General features: G+C 41.0%; 1 protein-coding gene across 6 annotated transcripts; it reads left to right on the forward strand.

Annotated features, from left to right (window-relative positions):
* The first annotated feature begins 1170 nt into the window (after nt 1–1170).
* Nucleotides 1171–18575, forward strand: ano5a (anoctamin 5a). Of its 6 annotated transcripts, none has more exons than XM_047596013.1 (22): nt 1171–1454; nt 4111–4178; nt 4588–4725; nt 4996–5037; nt 7957–8064; nt 9156–9224; nt 9322–9606; nt 9755–9874; nt 10030–10145; nt 10234–10368; nt 10454–10559; nt 10671–10731; nt 10928–11079; nt 11379–11459; nt 12369–12597; nt 12735–12913; nt 13020–13117; nt 13955–14085; nt 14955–15160; nt 15251–15444; nt 15805–15910; nt 16675–18575. In XM_047596013.1, exons 1-22 carry the CDS (start codon nt 1385–1387, stop codon nt 16903–16905), a joined length of 2925 nt encoding a protein of 974 aa, XP_047451969.1. In that variant the 5' UTR covers nt 1171–1384; the 3' UTR covers nt 16906–18575. The 6 variants fall into 6 exon arrangements, with proteins under 6 accessions (XP_047451969.1, XP_047451971.1, XP_047451972.1 ...); XM_047596015.1 differs by lacking the exon at nt 11379–11459 and adding an exon at nt 11785–11859; XM_047596016.1 differs by lacking the exon at nt 4996–5037.
* Nucleotides 18576–18652: the final 77 nt, after the last annotated feature.

Consider the following 18652-nt stretch of genomic DNA (forward strand, 5'->3'; position numbering starts at 1 on the left):
GGAGAAAAAGTGGTCTCGAAAATAAGCGGCTGTATTTCTGTTCTCAGCCACACCCCGCAGAGGAGGATAACATAATTACAGCCGCACAGGACTGTTTAGACCACATGAAGGGTGACAGAGGGGGGGCACTGCTACTAAATTTGACCAGAGTGGGAGGGAGCACACTGTGGAGACGGCGTTGGAAGGGGAAAAATTGCAAAGAGATCATTTCCTGGGGAGCAGCTACACCGCCCTGTGGGAAGAGATGCCAAACAGTGTTCTGCTCTAAACCAAACATAGCATAAGTAACTTTCCCAATGGCCGCTCAAAGATATAGAGTCAAGAGGTTTCCTTAGTAAAGAATGTTCAACAGTTGAATTTTATACTTTGCACAGCTGTGGCCCTTCTCATGTGTAAGACCTAGATGTTTCAAATCTGTTTGGGAAAGGCATGGGTTAACAGGTGTTTGTGTGTTGTCCTGGATGTTCTCTCTGGACATTTTGCCAAACAAATTAAACAAATGAGGTACCCAAAGGAGGCCTGGCTATAAAGGCAAATCGAAACACACGTTTGTCTGTGCTTACAAAATATCTGCCTGTTGATAAATAATGTGAACGGTCGCATGGTCTTGGTCATTACAGCTCTTTTTTGGTCAGCTTTTCCAGGGAGTTTCACTGGCCAGCAAGTACAACTAAAGACAGCTAATCCAATTATTTTGCTTCTAATTAAAACAAGCAGGCACGTCATCGCGTAATGACACCTGTGCTCGGTTCTGATTGGCTGACAGTGTCACTTCTCAAACGGTTGAAGCGTCGAATACCTGGCTGCCATGGCAACTACACTTAACATCTCTGGAAACGAAAAACTAGCTTGAAAGTTCTCCTCTATTTACTTTTTTTTTATTTTTATTTTTTACATTTAGTAAGTACGCCACTCTAAAAAAGTATATTGCAAGTTTTATTGCTAATAATATAAGTTTTGTTGCTAATAAAAACGTTGGTAGGTTCATTCCTCCAGTTCACATGTGCTAACATGCTGTTAGTTTGCTAGTTGTGTGCTGATAGTCTCAGCCTGGGTTTCCATGCCCGACATGTGGGCATTTGGGTACAGAAACTGATCGCTCCAGGCTTAGACTATTGGCTTTCAGTGTAGTGACACTCCCCTCATAGACCTCCCTCTGAGCTGGAGTGATGCAGCAGCTTGTAGCTGGCGGTCAGTGGGTGAAGGAGGACGAGGACGAGGAGGAGCAGGGCAGTCTGCCGAGTCAGCCACCGGACTAGCTGAGAAGTGTGGAGCACAGTGGTTGAGATTTCAGGGAGACGAGACAGAAATCGCCTGCCTCGGGACCAAATATTGGCCCGGACGAGTTCCGATAGACACGGCTTCGCTAAACGTGGATCTCAAAATGCATCGAATAACGGGGAAGGCGGGAGGAGACAGTTTAATTGAGATGAGCCCGACGGACTCGTTTAACGGTGAGTAACCGGGAGCCAGGCCCGTCCTCGCACTGCGGATTTATGTAAAATAACACTTGACATTGAGTTCCTCTAGGAAATTGAACAACGCTAACCTTAGTATAGTATTCCCCAATCGTGCAGCTTTCGACATTGATATTATATGGCTGATATTGCTACCAAATACAAACTACAGCCTACTATCCTTTCAGTAATAATATCTCATTCGTATTAGAAATATGTATACTTATTACAATTACTAATAAACATAAGAATTTCCCACCTGACAACTAATGTAAACAGCACATTTAAATCAATGTTAGAACAATCCACTTATTAAGATTATTTTAACTAACACGTGCTCAGCTGTTTTAAAAAGTACCCACCCTGAACATTTCCCCTTTAACCAGCTCATAGTGTGTTTCATAAGTCATCCATGACTTATGTCGTAGACAGCCAGACCCTGACAGCTGGCCGGCCTGCTGGAAACACTCTGTCACTTCCAGGCAGCCACTTTACCCACCAGCACAAACCCAAAATCCCTCCCAGTTCCTGGCTAGATCTGGACTTTAAACAAAGAGTTTAGACAGAGTGTTGTGTCGTGTTCACCATTCATGGCTAGAAAATATGCTGGATGAAAAATGAACCACTCTAAATGCTCTCTAGAAATCATTATCGGTGTGAATTGATGGAAACGTGTAGTGTTACATCTGCAGCATCGAGAGCTTCACACTGTAGCTGTCTAGCTGGGACCAAAATATGAGTGGTGACTGCAGGATTATGGACTATAGTTACTGTTACCTTGGTGTGGTCTGTTATGGTTTCTTCAGATAACAGGAAGCTGTGTTTTCCACACATCGCACTCATAGCGCCACAATAATTCACAGTAATACTCTGTATTATATTAACATAGAGGTTAGTTTACAGAGCCTTTGAGGACCACGGTGTACATACTGATTACTAAGATATTTGGGTACTAACTTGTAAGATGCTTATTGGGATTAGTGCTGCCTTTTACAGTAAATTTATGTAGCGATGGGTTGTTATGTAAACTGGCTTACTGAAACTCACATTTGAAACTTGACAGGTGACCTCGGACTTCCTATCTCAGGAAATGAGGCGAAGCCACTATGGTGTTTTCGTGACTGCGGCGTTGCTTAAAATGATGTGTGCCGCATTCAATACAACTACATATGCATGAATCTATGTTATCTGAGTACCACATATCTTTCTTTGGCTTGATTTGCCTCCTTAGATCATTTATGCGTTGAATAGATTAACTCAACCCTCATGGAGCCTGTTGGGTTGCTGCGGTAAAAGAAAAAGAGATACAGAAGCAGCCTTGTGGCATTTCCACTGTGATCAGCTGCTCACTTCCGAACAAAGCCTTAACTGTTGAAGCTATTTAGTGGGAAAAGACTCTTGCCAAAGCTGACCGACTAATGTCGCACCCAGTACTGTGTCCAACTGTGCAAAAATATGCTCAGCTGCCTGAGAGACATTCTCATATGTTGTGAAAGAAATATATCCAAATCAAAGTCGGGATAATGTTGGTTGTTTCAGACCATGAACAAAAAAAAAAAAGTTAATAAAACCTTGTAGCATTAACTGTTGGTTACACTGTAAACTGTAAATCTGCCTGAGACATGAGTATCAATGAATTTATGATCCCATCTAAATTTCCATATCCTTACATAACTTAGAAGATAACAAAGGAAAGGTAACAAAAACATGATGCATAAGGAAAAGTAAACAGTAAGGTTCATTTTCATGTTTTAAAGCCCCAAGTCAGTAAAACTGAGGTCATGAGCGTGGAAAGTTACATGAAAGGTTGTGTTGTATTCTGTGCAGTGCAGCTTTTACAGTATGTGTGATTCATGTTAGTTTTGAAGCACTAATTTATACGTTGTTAATGTGGTGTGTAGCAACGTCGACAAAAGGTCTCGATGCTTGTTTCAGGTCAGACTTAGAAACATTTTCTATGTTGAGTCCAGACTAAATATAAGCTCAGAGACCATCAATTAGAACTGTTATGCAGGGTTTCTATTTCCAAACGCCTGACACAGAGGCAGAAACCTTGTTTTTAGTTCCATCAGGGCAAGCAGTGCTCTGTGTTTGTCCTGCATTTCCCTACAGTCTGGCCATTTGTTTATGAAAATCTTTTCTCAGAATGTAATCTGGGAGGTGATAATCATATCTGACAGGCAGCAAATCAAAAGTGGAACTTTAATGCCTTGTTTATCATACAGGCATCTTGTCATTTCTAGCACATTAAGGGCGTTTACCACGCTTAGTCTTGTTTCCCGCAGTCACTGCTGTAGTGGCAGAATCACTACAGCATGAATGTATATATTACTTTCATACCAACTCCTTCTTTTGCTGCGTGTACGCCCCATCTGCCCTGAGGGAACCCTGCCACAAATGCTGTACAAATATAGATCACAACACTGGCCTTCTGTCAGTGCTCCTCTCCTGACTCAGGCAGCTGTTCAAACTGCCACCAACCTGCCTGTTTGAGATTCACTGTGCTACATATTATTATTTATCAGTTTAACAGTGGTTACCCATTAAACTTCTCTGTTAACAGTTTTAGTTAGATTTATCTTTAATCAACTTTATATTATATATAACTTTAACTTATATAACTTTATATGTTCTTTATATTTCTGTCTTGCAGATGATATAAATGGCTATCACCAACATGTCCCATCCAGCACAGGATCAATCCAGCAGGGACAATCACCGGTAAACACCAAAATCCTCGAATGTTTTTTCTATGATTGTTACTTTTCTTACAGTTTACTGTATACTTGGAGTTGCATTGGTTTGGTTTGCATACATTTATTTGGATTTAAATCTATTTAAACATTTTGTTAGCCAGATGAATATAATGTTTTAGTTTGGCAGTTCTGTGTTTCCATCTCCAACTTTCCTCCTGCAAACCTGGTTGCAGGAAGTTCATTGTTCATAAGTAAAATGCTTTATTTAGATTTCCTTCCTTCTCTTTTCCACTTACACGTTCATAGTCACGGTGTTAAGCAGGACACTTTGGTTTGTGACAGTTTGGTTTGTGCTGGAACACAACCTACAAATGAGAGAGTCAGATTTGACCCTAATGCTCCTGTATTCTCCCCCTTTCACACTGTACTTAAAGTTTCCTTTAACACCTGATGTGTGTCTAGAGACGTGTGAGTCTCTCAACTCGAGTCTGGCCTCCCTGGCTCCCTCTGACCACAGCGACAGTCCAAAGTTTGAGGAACAGACCTTAGAGCGAATCAATACTTTGACTGGGGTAAGACACCAGTCAGAGATCCAGATGCATGATGCTGTGTCTCGGTGTCTGTTTGTGGATGTTATCTCACACCACCTCCGACCTCAAACCCTTAACTGACCGAGACCTCGTCTGAGTGTTGCATGTTACGTTTTTTAGGACATAATCAGTAATGACGTGTATTTGTCTTTGCCATCATGACTTCTAAGGTTGCTGTAGAAGTTTTTCTTGTATGATGTTGAATTTGTTGTGTTAGGTTTCCAACTCATTGTCCCCTGGGTTCCTCCACAGCTGTCGAGAAAGCGGGCTCTGTTCCTGAAGTTTCGTTCCAGGGTATGGCATGGTAAAACATGCTTGTTTGTGATGCGGCTTTGTGCATATGTCTGTCTGCTAGCTGTTATCTCTTCTTGAAAAACATCCGTTCATTTGAGGCATTAGGTGTTTAGAGAACAGGGCTCAGGCATCAGGAAAAATCAATACACATTTCTTAGTAGAGAAGTGTTGTTGGCTTTTGGGAAGCATGTTGTTTTCTGTAGAGGTTAATGGAAACCTGTTAGGATGACCTATGTGTTGGTGTGCCATGAGAGTTCATTAAAAATGGAAAAGGCATATTCGCTTGCTTTGTTCTCACCTGTGATAATCGTCTGCTTCAGTGGGGAGAAAGCAACAGCCTGGTGGTGCTACAGCATAAATAGATGGTGCAAACAGATTCTCACATGCACTCTACACCATGTTTGTGTGTGTGGATTTATGTGTGTGTATATTTTAAGCACATACAGTATATACTGTAATCGTGACCTTGCCCAGTGCTCATGACAGGACTGAACTGTGCTGTGGTTAACCTTACACTGTACTCTAGGGGTCCTTTGAAATTATGGTCTTGTTTAAACAGCGTTACACGCTAATGAAAAGTGTCTTCATGGCCTTTTTTTTTATCAGCAGCCAATCTTCATGATGGGCCTAGTTATTGGGTTCCACCTAGACTGGCTGTCTGAGTGTAAAATCATATCAAGGAGTTTGAAATGGGAGGCTGCTTCACATGTAAAAATGGTCTCTCTAATCATTTTAGTCCATAAACATCATAAACCAGATGTATTATTAGTATTTTATATAGATATAGAGAACTGGTTCTTGGGAAAAAACTAAGTTTGAGAACTGCGTGCATGTGAAATGATCACATGCGCTGAAAACATATTGCAGTGACACAATAGCCTCTTTTACTGTACGTCGCTCTTGAAAAATTCTATGAAATAAATAGTTGCACACACAGAGGCTTGTTGTGTGGCATCAATATAAATGTACACTAGAGAAGAAAGGTTTGAAAACAAAGCGAGACAGCTGATGGGGATAATCTTTTAAATAGAGAGGGGAACACTGTACACTGTCAGGAATTATCAGACACATACTGCAGCATATACAGAATCAAACAAGTTTAACAAAAGTAAGTGTGCTCAGGAAGTACTCAAAAGTAATATTTCAAGAACCCTCTCCTTCTGCAAAGCTGGAAGCTTACTCATCTCATACCATGTTCTACATTTACTCTCCTTCATTAAGTTAAAAGTCACGTAGAAACACCCAGTAGTTAGGGGTTAGCGTGTAGATGTAAAGAAATCTGCGGCTGCTACCGGCTTCAGTGGAGGCAAGACCCGGCAGATGCACTGATTCCATATGGCCGGTCTGTAATTACAGAAAATTAGAGCGTTTCTGCAGCAACATCCCAGTAGAAGAAGGTACCCACCCTGCCATGGTCAGCATGGTCCAATCTGGTCTGGGAGGTAATCCAGACCAGTGGTTAGAGCGTATGCATAATTTGGGATGGGAAAACATCTTATATACATTCACTGCCTTTAGTTAGTTGAAAGGGAACCAGGGTGGTGACGTTATTAATGTATCTGTATAAACCAATACCTAATTTGTACAACATGTCTGGGACTGTTTACCTGCATTTTACATTGCACATTTTAATCAGATTAGTTGAATTGATTTGATTCAAATAGCCAAACATCACTTTCGGTTTTCTGTTGGTTCTTATCTGCCTCTTTGAAAAGGATTTCTTCATGTGGTCATGTGGCTTTCGAGCTGAGGTTTTACTGGTTATCTCAAATGTGTTTGCGAGATTGTTGTACAGTGCAGTCACAGTCATGTCCCCTTTTCTGATGCTGCTCTGCACTTATTAGATTAGCTAGCTGGCAGCAGCTACGCTAACCCCATGCTGATGTCATGTCCAGGACGCTCCTCTAGTTTTCTCCTAGTCTCTGTCTGCCTCTCTCTTCTTTGGGATGACTGTGCAAGTGAGGGCTTGTGCTGGGAGGTTAGTGGATTGGTCGGAGCTCATCTGAACAGAGAGTACAGTGGGAGTGGGAGAAGCGGTGCCTTCAGGGCTGCACTCTACTCCCTGGAGAAAGGCAGTTTAGCTCCGTTGGGCAGTCGGCATTACTGCTGATGCATCATCACCATAAAGGGATTGGGCCATGGAGGTAAAGTGCACTTCCTTTCCTCCCTTCTTCGCACAGCGTTGGACTGATGGAGAACAGTAGCCATACATGTGACTCAGTAGGATGTTGTGGTTTTTGTTGTGCTAAAGGGGCTTTCTGGATCCCGTGTAGGCAGCTACTGTAGTGAGGTGTAGAGGGAATTCACATAGTTAATTTTAGCTTTCTGAGTAGCTGAAGCAGGACTGACGTCAAGCAGCCACGACGTCTCCCCCTCTCTTTAGGCATTCCTTTGCAGCCAGGCCCGTAGCTGTCTGAGAGGCAGCCTCTGCACGGCTAGCGTTAGCTGAAACACATACTTGGAATTTCTTGAGCCACAGTACTAGTGGTCTCTGTAAACTCTGTGATTCAAAGAAAAGCAGAGACCAAAGAAGTACAGAAATGCTGTGAGCTTATGGCTGATACGGATAACTTAATCCAAATCCTTTATGATATTCTAAATATCTTAGTAAGTTTCATTCAGTGACAAAACCAATTTCTTAAATCTCTGTTAAGTTGATCTGAGCAATGAAACGTCTTAGTCTTCGCAGATGTCCTACATTTAGCATGGCATTTGTGTTTGGAGTGACAGTACGTTAATCCATTAGTTTAAGGCAGCAGTTGAGTGTAATGTGCAGGCCTTGTTCTTTAGGTTAGCCACTAAACATAAAGCTTGACTGTGTGGTCTGCTGCACTGGCAAATGCATCCCAAGGCTTGTTGATCCTTTTCCCGGTATTGTGTGCGTTTAAATGTTGTCTCCTCTGTACTATCTTGTTATAGGTTGACAAACAACAGCAGAGTAAAGACTCTGTGTTCTTCCGTGACGGAGAACGCAGGATTGATTTTGTCCTGTCCTTTGTTGATGAAAAAGATGATACAAAAAAACAGGTAAGAAATTATTTCTAGACACTGTGTACACAAGTACACTAACTGCAAACTTACAGTACGCTTGTAATGTTTGTTGAATGTCCTGAATCGTCTTGAATCTTTAAATATGGCACAAAAAGAAAGCTGAGGTTTTTTTTTTTTTTTCCACTTCTTGATTCAAACTAGAAATGGTTTATACAGGATGTCCTCAGGGTGTGTCATCATCATACCCAAAATACCACAAAACTGATAAAGATAGATAAACTTTTATTCTCGAATTGTGTCAGTAATTCTCTCAAGATATTTCATAAGAAGACGACTTCTACAGCCCTATTGTCTTAAGTAGATGAAAAAGAGAAAGTTGAAGAATTTCCATTCTGTCGGTATGGAAATACTTCAACACTTCTTTTTGTGGCCAGTTTCTTTTTATCAGCTGTACAGTGCTGAGAGCCTTTTAAGTTTCGTACTGTGCTGATAAACTTAACGTTTGAGTGTTACAACTCCTCGCCTCTGAGGACACAAATGACTCACATTTTGCCCTCAGTCTCAGTCATCTGGTGAGTCATCAGTAAAACTTCTGGCATAGTCAGGAATTAGACATTTTTTTCCACTGTCTGAGGAAGGACAAACATGAGGCCAGTTCCTGTGAAATATCCAGACCAGTTGTAAAATGCGGCACTAAATTTAAGCCCTAACAAGGAGCTGTTTTTTTTTTTTTTTTTTTTTTATGTCAGTTGTCAGTTCTTTTCTATGGTCCTGTCCCTGAAAACATTACTCCCCATTATCACTTGCATCACCAGCTTTTGTTATAGTTACTTTTGACGACCCTTTCACATTGCCATTACTACTGTTATCAAATCATTGTGCACACACTTGTTATAATTAAGTTTTGTTTTGTTTTCTAGTTGTTTTGTTGCACTTCCATACATTTTTCCTTGATTGTCTCGCTGTTTATGTTTATCCTGTTTGTATCCAACTAGATGTGCATTCTTCACTTCATTTAATCTCACACGAATTTGTGAAATAGTTAAAAAATTTATACGTCATATATATTTTTGACATACTTATATGTCCTTATTTTGTTTTTGTTATTGTTCTTGTTATTATTCTAGGAAAGGAGGAAGGTATATGAGGCTAATTTGATGAAAGTTGGCCTGGAGCTGGAGACAGAAGATAAATCGGTATGAGGCCCGTGTTACTGATGCATTTATGCCACTAATAATGTATTTTGGTGTTCAGTAGCTTATCATGTGACGTGCTTACTGTCATTGCACTCAGGAATCAGAGGACGGAAAGACGTATTTTGTGAAGATCCACGCGCCATGGGAAGTGCTGGCCACATACGCAGACGTGCTGAAGATCAAGGTTCCATTCAAGGCCAACGACATCCCAGAGAACAACGACATGCCGATGAACTGGCTGTCTACGCCTTTTCGCCTGCCAGAGCACATCATGCACCCAGAGCCGGACTATTTCACTGCTCCTTTCAGCAAGAGCAAATCTGACTTCTTTCTTATCGACAACAAAGACACGTTCTTCCCCCCTTCCACTCGCAACAGGATAGTAAGCGTGCTCCTTATCTTGTTTTGGACCTTGAAATTCTAAAATACCTTTGACTTTCATAACTGAAGTAGCTACAAGTACAACAGTTCCCTCAAGATCAGTTTGCATGTGTAAACAATGAAGTTATTTTGTTTCTCTCTCTGCCCAGGTCTACTATATCCTGTCCCGCTGTTCATACATCAAGGATGAATGTATAGATAAAGACAAGAAGGGAATTAAGAGGTTGCTTAACAACGGCACCTACACTGCTGCCTTCCCCTTACATGATGTGAGCCCCCTTTTGATAAATGTTCGCAATTCATTGCATCTTCAGTGGAGTAATGTGTAATATCTTTTTGGGCTAGTGTCCAATATTGCTGTTTGTGTGCTTAATACATTTGAATAATGCAATAGCAGTAAACAATGTATTCTGTGCTCCTGCAGTCTAGATACTGGATAAGATCGAAGGATGTCAACTGCGAAAGTGAGAGATACAATCTCTACAAACACTGGGCCAGATTCTGCTGCTCCTTCAAGGAGCAGCCCCTCAACCTTGTAAGGTAAGGTCCCAGACAATGTGTGTATTCACTCAACGTCAACCTAGCAGCAGATTTAACAGCAGAGTTTATTTCTTCCACCTTTCAACAGGAAGTATTACGGGGAGAAGATAGGCATTTATTTTGCGTGGTTGGGTTTCTACACTGAGATGCTGATATTTGCTGCAATTGTGGGGACGATTTGTTTTATTTACGGATTCCTCACCTTTGATGACAACGAGTCAAGGTGAGTTTTACCAAGAATACCCCCCTGAACACGGCCAGGTTTTAGCTGCTATTTCTATTACTAAAAAACTTCATTTCCCCTACAGTAAAGAAATATGTAGTGTGGAAATCGGAGGCAGTATTGTCATGTGCCCGCTGTGTGATAAGAAGTGTACCTACTGGAAACTCAACACAACATGCAATTCCTCTTGGGTGAGTAATTTTTGGTCATTATGATTCATGTTCTACTCACAATAATTGACATTTAATAAGTGGCTGCACATAAATGTCAACTTTTTTTTTATTTATTTTTTTTTTTACCAGCAATCACACCTATTTGACAATGTGGGAACTGTGTTTTTTGCCATATTCATGGGCATTTGGGGTGAGTAAAGATGTCTGCTTGTTGCATTTTGAACCCAGTGCACCCCCTGCTGGTATTCAATACAACAGCATTAAGCTTTGGTTTCATCTGAGGTCTGAAACCTTTGCCACCATATACATATAATAGAGTTAATGCAGTGGAACAAATACATCTGAAAAACTCCACTACATCATTTAAACCTATTGGCTCTCGGCAGTGACGCTGTTTCTGGAGTTCTGGAAAAGGCGACAGGCCCGTCTTGAGTACGACTGGGATCTGGTCGACTTTGAGGAGGAGCAACAGCAGCTGCAGCTTCGACCAGAGTACGAGACCAAGTGCAGAAACCGAAAGCTGAACCGCATCACTCAGGTGTTTGTGTGCTCATAAAATACTAATATGTACCGTATGATACTGTTCTAATATACAGCTCTTGGTCTGTTTTGCTTCCACAAGGCTTCATTAGGCAAATATACTGAATGATAGGACTTGAATTTTATGTAAGTTGTACTCATTCATTGGATAATTTCCTGAACTAGGAAGAAGATTTTAATAGAGAGTCTTTGATGAAGAAGAGATTCTGTTAAATTGACAGTGTATCGGTTGCGACAGACACACACTTGTAAAATGAGAGCTGTAATTTGCCATGACCACATCCCACCCATCTTTAGGAGCCAGAGTGGGTACTTCACAGGACTGCTACAGATCTAATGGGAAAATTGTTTCTGTGCTGGGCCACCGTGATCCTCTGGGTAAGGGTGGTACTCGGCGCGGAATGCCAGTTTGGTGACGTTGGTCTAGACGTTTCTGGAAGGGCTCGGAGGTCCGAGATTCCTTCTATACCTTTACCATTTCTTTGGTGGTGGGCGCTATATCTCGTACATGGTTTTTGCAAAAGCATGGGTTCATCGGGAAACCGTGAAATGAAAGAATTGGATTTACGCCGACACAAATACACACTAAAATTCTGATATGGCAAAGTAGCTCTGCCTTTAAAGGAACCTGGCCCTTTAGAGCTCTTTTTTCAGGATATAACAAAGGGTGACTGACTCCATGCTTTGCTTGCTTATAATTTAGGAAATGGAACCTTACTTACCCGTAACAAGCAAGTGTGCACGCTCATGTCTGTCTGGAGCCACCGTCCTGTTGTGGGTGAGCAAAGTATCTTTGGTTTATGAGTTCAAAATTTATTTTTCATCTATTCCTTTGTTCTGTGTCATTTTTCTTTCCCATTATACTGTCCACTGTCATTACTAATGTCTTGTGACATGGGCTTGTATGTATCAAACCAAAAGAAATGGATCTGCCTTAAAGCCTTAACACATTAAGTCAGTAAATGATCTAATGCAGACAGACATTCTTCAAATTGTCATCCATTTAGTGTATTACAGTTTTATGCATACAGCCCAAATTGTATTGTACTGTTGTGAACTCCTGTAACATGTGACTTATGTGGAATAATATGGTGAATTATTTTTCTTGGGGCATGTGTGCACACTTTAGGCTTGACAATTAATCCTAACATTTAGTTAAAAAAAAAAAAAAAAAAGCGTTTTGCACAAAAAATTGCTTTGACTTGTCAGCTGGTTTGGTGTTTCCACTGTGATTTCCTGTACCTCGTAGTTGTCTTTCATTTCATCACTGTTCTCTCTGTCCTCAAGATCTCATTGATCATTGCCTGCATCATTGGGGTCATAGCGTACCGTTTGGCAGTATATGCGTCCTTTGCTAGCATCATGAAAGACAGTTCCACAACCAAACTGGAGGTAGTTGGGCCCTACATCACACCACAGCTGGCCACTTCTGTCACTGCCTCTTGCATCAACTTTGTCATCATCATGATCCTCAACCTCATGTATGAGAGAGTGGCTATTTGGATCACTGATATGGGTGAGGCCAAGCGAGATTACGTATACAAAATGACTGCATTTATGTGTTTTGTGTGTCCACTTGTGTGTATACAATGATAGTTCTTGAAACCATGAAATGTATTTAAAATCTGCGATTGTTCCTTTGCTTTGCGACAGAAATCCCAAAGACCCACCTGGAGTACGAGAACAAACTGACGGTGAAGATGTTCCTCTTCCAGTTTGTCAACTACTACTCCTCCTGCTTCTACGTGGCTTTCTTTAAGGGCAAATTTGTTGGCTATCCTGGAAAATATGCTTACATGTTTGGCACGTGGAGCAACCTGAGGAATGAAGAGGTACCTGACAGGACTACATTTTTACACAAGTGACAAACGTGTTTGAGCTTGAATCTGAGTTCATGTTTTTTTCTTACCTGTCTTTATTTAACTCCTCTGTATTCAGTGCGACCCTGGTGGCTGCCTGATCGAGCTGACCACCCAGCTGGTGATCGTGATGACTGGTAAACAGGTCTGGGGCAACATCCAGGAAGCTCTGGTCCCGTGAGTACACACACATCACATTTCATCTGAGACACAATACAGGTATACACAGGGGTTAAATTCAGACACTCTTTAAAAACAACTCAAATGTGTCCACCATGAATGGCACTCTGTTTAATGTGTTTCTAAAATACTCCCTCCTACCAGCTACTCAGTTTAGCAAAGTGTGCACAGTAATCTCAACATGCATACAACACTATGTTCATTATACATGTTCAGGTGCCACATTAGGACAGAGCACAGGCCTAGTGAATATAACACAGAACACAGTAACACAAAAATACAGAAATACAGTGAATAACTCTGTCCTAAAATCACTGTTAATTGAATATTATAACTTTTTACTAAGAGGTTTATTAGGGATGTTGTTCTGCTGTGCGTTGTAAACAAATGGCCAACTGCCTTGTTAAACTCACAAACACACACTGTTTTCTTTGAATACACATTTGCACGATGTCCTGATTAATCTGCAGGGGTCAAATGTTTTCTTCCGTGATCTCAGATTAACATTATTTTAAGTAAATCAGACCAAATTAATTAGGGAAATAATTCTAATAGTTCTATTTATTGTATATACTGTGAATAAGTTGTACATACTGTCTCGCTGTCACACTGCCATAACTTACTCGGATATCTCTTAGTACATGTTCTTTTGAACCTTTTGAAGTGACTAGTCATGAACAGTCTATTTATAACTATAATCATCTTACCATCAGTCTTTTATTACTGCAGATATGATCTATACTCTGTATGCAGGTCAATAGTGCGTCCAGTGTGGCAGTCAAAGGAGGAGTAATGTTTCATCAAAGCTCTCTATTGCCCCCTTGTGTCCTCCAGGTGGCTGATGAACTGGTGGGGCAGCAGGAAGGCACGAAATCACCCAGAGAGTCTGTACAGCCGCTGGGAGCAGGACCACGACCTGCAGGGCTTTGGACAGCTGGGCCTCTTCTATGAATACCTGGAAATGGGTAAACATTCAGTGCATAGTCAGAGACGTACACACCACAGATATTTAGAGACACTTTTATTGGTGAAATAAACAAATATGCTTAAATTTAAGCAGTCTCAGTAGAAGAACCCTATGTATTTCAGGTCAGATCAGACAGATACAAACAAGCAATTAAAGTTATGGATAAAAAACCTAGGCACTATCATCACTGTGAAATTTTAAAAAAGTATAGTATTTTAAATTGGGACAGTCTTCACACATTTGCAGACCTAAAACTGACCTACAAAGTGCTCCATAAATTGGCTCCAGATCCTCTGTCAGAGTTCATCAGCCAAAGAAACAGCCTTGAGCGTGTCACTCGAGGCTCTGTCAGAGGTGACTGTTATATTCCTTTGCGCAGGAGCACTTTCAGTAAGTCGGCCTGGTCAGTAAGGAGTGCAAGTGTGTGGAACTCAATACCTGAGGAGATTAAACTGCTCACGACATACAAGGGCTTTACAAAAAAACTGAAAACGTGGCTTATCAACACCTATAGCTGCCAACACTAAAATATGTTGTGATGCTCTGATGTTTTGATGTTATGATAAAATGTTGTGTTGTATTTTGATTGTTTTTTTTTTTTTTTTAATTATACAGTAAGTGTTGTTTATGTATCTGTATTATATTGTACATGTGTTGTATGCTTATTGCCTTTTTTACATCAAGGCCAGGGGACTACAGATGAAAACTAGCCTTCTGGCTAATTCTGGCTTTTTTAACCATGGGTAATCATGTGTTCTATGAAATTGCACTGTCCCTTTCTTAAATAAACAGTAAACAGATAGATAGAAGGTGCTATTTTCTTTGTCCTGTCTCTCACAAACACCTCTCTCCCCCTGTGTTATCCAGTGATCCAGTTTGGTTTCATCACACTGTTCGTCGCCTCCTTCCCTTTGGCACCTCTGCTGGCACTTATCAACAACATCATTGAAATCAGAGTAGACGCCTGGAAGCTGACCACTCAGTACAGACGTCCTGTAGCATCCAAGGCCCACAGCATAGGAGCCTGGGAGGAAATCCTCAGCGGAATTGCTGTACTCTCTGTTGTCACAAATGTGAGTTCTATTGTACTTTGCTGATTGTGGTGCGTCAGATATATTGTGTTCATTTAACTAACCATCATCTTTTTTTCCCCTGGTGTCTAGGCGTTCATTGTGGCCTTCACCTCTGATATGATCCCTCGGTTAGTGTACATGTACGCCTACAATCCGGAGGATTCGCTGAATATGAAAGGTTACATCAACAACAGCCTGTCAGTGTTTAACATCTCTGAGATCCAAGAACCCAACAGGCCAGAAGAGCTCCCTCTCTGGTTCGACAGCTCCATCACTGAATGCAGGTATGTGAGGCGTAGTTTCCTCTTCTAGGGTAGAACCATTGTTGTACACAGGTAATTCACTTAAGTATAAATACTGTTATGTAAAAATGAAATACAAGTTTTTGAGGAAAAGTGCAAAGGCATTACCAAAAAAGTATGAATGTGTTCCTGCTAGAGAATGATCCCTTTCGGAAAATGAAATATATTGAATTAGTGGGTTGTTGATGAGTCCAATGAGCAACATTAACACACGTGTGTGTGTTTGCAGGGCCTCTAATCCACAAAATTCAACATATTATATAAATTGATCATATATTCTGCATGATAATGAAAACATTGGTAACTTGTATTATGTCCATCTAATACATCGTTGTCATCTAGGTATCGAGATTACCGCTACCCCCCTGGGCACGAGAAGCGCTACACCCACAATATGCAGTTCTGGCATATTTTGGCTGCAAAGCTGGCTTTCATCATCATCATGGAGGTAAATCCAGAATCACCAACACTTAGTGACCATTTGAACTGAGACTCACATGTTTGCCTTGTGTAGCATGGGGTGGGTGTATTCATAGAAATGCATGCAGAGCTTCTTCTCCGGTTATTTATTTAAAATCCTCCAGTTGTGACTAAAACAAAGGCAAATGGCCTTCTTTAATTTCCATGAAGATGTTCCAACACTAATCCAAGTGGCCTCTTCAGTTTCAGGTTTTCATTAATAACATCTAAGAGTGGTGCCCACCCACCTGAAACTCATATGACTGTGCTGTAATTACAAATCTAAGTAATCCACTGCAGTTAGAGGAGGTTGTTCAGATTAAACTGGGCGATGTCGTCTTTTTCACAATTAGAGGTTCTCCACCAGCCCAGGGACACGTGTAACTACTGTGTTGTAAGTGGCTGAAAAGTGATGCGTCAGGTCGTCTGCTTGTTTGGAGAAGGGTTCTCTCATTTTAAATAGAGGCTCCTTTTACTTTTTTTTCAAACCATCTGTCATCTCTGGCTAAATCCTCTAATCACAGGGCTGTATCGAGTAGTTCAAAGATCCTAGTCATTTGAGCTTCAGGTGGGCACCACCCATATACAGTATGTTCCAAAAAAAAAATGAAACCCCACCATTTAGAACTGAAGAAGCTATTTTGAGTGGTAAAATGTCTCAAAAAAAACTCCAACCGTCCAGTTGTTTTTTTTGGATTTACCGTGACCTGGATGATCTTCACACACATCTGGTTCCACCTTCTCTCTCCACAGCATGTTGTGTTCCTAGTTAAATTCTTTGTGGCCTGGATGATTCCTGACGTTCCCTCAGACGTGAGAGCTAGAGTCAAGAGAGAGCGCTACCTGGTCCAGGAGCATCTCCACAACTACGAGGTGGAGAAGCTGAAGATCCAGCTCAGCCAACATGGCAACGATGAGTGCACCTGCACGCCCATGATCTATCCGTCGCTGCCCACACACGAGGTGCTGTCAGAGTGCCTCTAGCAGAGCGAGCTGCTGGTCAATCAGTAGCACACGGTGATGTAAATTTCCCTGCTTGCATATTCCGACACTGACCGTGACTTTGCTGTATCGCCTCAGTTGTTTGTTCAGTACAGACGACTTTAATTAAAATGCGAGAGGTTTACTCAGCTCACAGCCATCCTTCTTCTGCTAACCTGCTGAACAGTGGAAGGTCACACAGGTGGAAGTCTCCGTGCATGTTGAAACTCTGAGACACTTGAATTCAAACGTCAGTCTCACATTTATGTTGTGATTATAGTGCTAATGATAATCAAAATGTGCTGAAAGAAAAGAAAGAGGAAATCTTATACACTGTGTCTAACCCAGGCGGCTTAATCTTGTTTTAATACATGATTATTTATTTTAAATGCCACTATGATTAACCAAAGACTGGATGCCTTAATATATCATACGCTGGTTTGAATATTTCCCTTGTTTGTACATACACGGTTTGTAGATATCTGCAGAGTTCCAGGGTCAATGTTAAACTCTATTACAAATGTGATCTTTGTTTATTTGTGTCCATTGGAGTCACAACACAGATTTACTAAAGCAGCCAAATCATATTCCTTGCGCCACTGGTCTATTTAGAGGCCCGGACGTATTTTGTTATAATCTCATAAGAGCCCAACTGTTTCCCCAGGCCAATACCTAACATGTGAAGTAGTTTTTTTTTTTTTTTTTTTCTTTTATGAAGAGAAATCTATGCCGCTGTGATTAAGGACAGATTTCTGTCCTGCAGTGGCAGAAGCAGCAGCTGGTGCATGTTGACTGTTGACAGCGACTCTGGGTCCTGGAGATGAGAGGAGAAACCCCGAGAGAGTGAAGAGATCCCTTTTTTTGTGGGCCCGTGTTTACCGAAACGTCAGTGCTAATGAAAGGCTGCCCCCACCTACTGAGCTATGTTTGCTCCATTTCACCATCACTTAGTTCGTGTGCATGTAGTTTCCTCCGCTGTTTCTGTGTAGAGAAGGAAAGATACATTCTTTTATGTTATTTTGCACAAAGTACATGGCTACCAGATAAATTGTTGCCATGACGCTATGTATTCATAATCAGTGTTTGTGACGACCTTTGTTCACCTCAGTGGTCGCGCTGTGAGTAAGGAGTTCTAGGTTTGATGTTTATACATCGTCCAGAAGATAAGATGTAGCGTTTGTTTAAAAATATATGAAGGACATTTCACATTTATTGGGTCACCTGCATATAAATATGTGTGAAGTATCTGCTCTTGAAATGTTTGAATATTAAGTAAAAGTAGCCGACTGGTTGTGCTACAGACTCTGACAACCGAATCTGTGTTGGAGTTGTATTTAAATGTGACCATCAAAGACCAGTTCCAGTTTGCCTTATTTATAGCTCGTGTTCAGCTGAACTAACGCCTGTTGATGCCTTAATACGTGTAAAACTATCTGTATTCTGTATTATTTCCCCGTATTTCTGTTTAAGGCTCACCTTTTTCCTGTTTATGCTTTGTCACACTTTAGTAATTGTATTTAATTTCAGTACGTGTATGGAGGGAAAAAGTTGTTACTGTATGCCTACAGTTTATTTCATATTTTTATTAATTTTGTTCCATCATTTTTTTTAAGTTCTTCTGTTATCCAAATATGTAAGACACATCTCCAAAATAAAGTACCACTTGGACTTGATCAACTGTTTGAGTTGTTTGGACCGCGGCTCCTTTCCTGAGGACATGAAAGTCGCTGTTCACGGAACAGATGGTCGG

This window comes from Mugil cephalus, chromosome 10 (assembly GCF_022458985.1).
Source record: "Mugil cephalus isolate CIBA_MC_2020 chromosome 10, CIBA_Mcephalus_1.1, whole genome shotgun sequence".
In the NCBI taxonomy this organism is placed as follows: domain Eukaryota; kingdom Metazoa; phylum Chordata; class Actinopteri; order Mugiliformes; family Mugilidae; genus Mugil; species Mugil cephalus.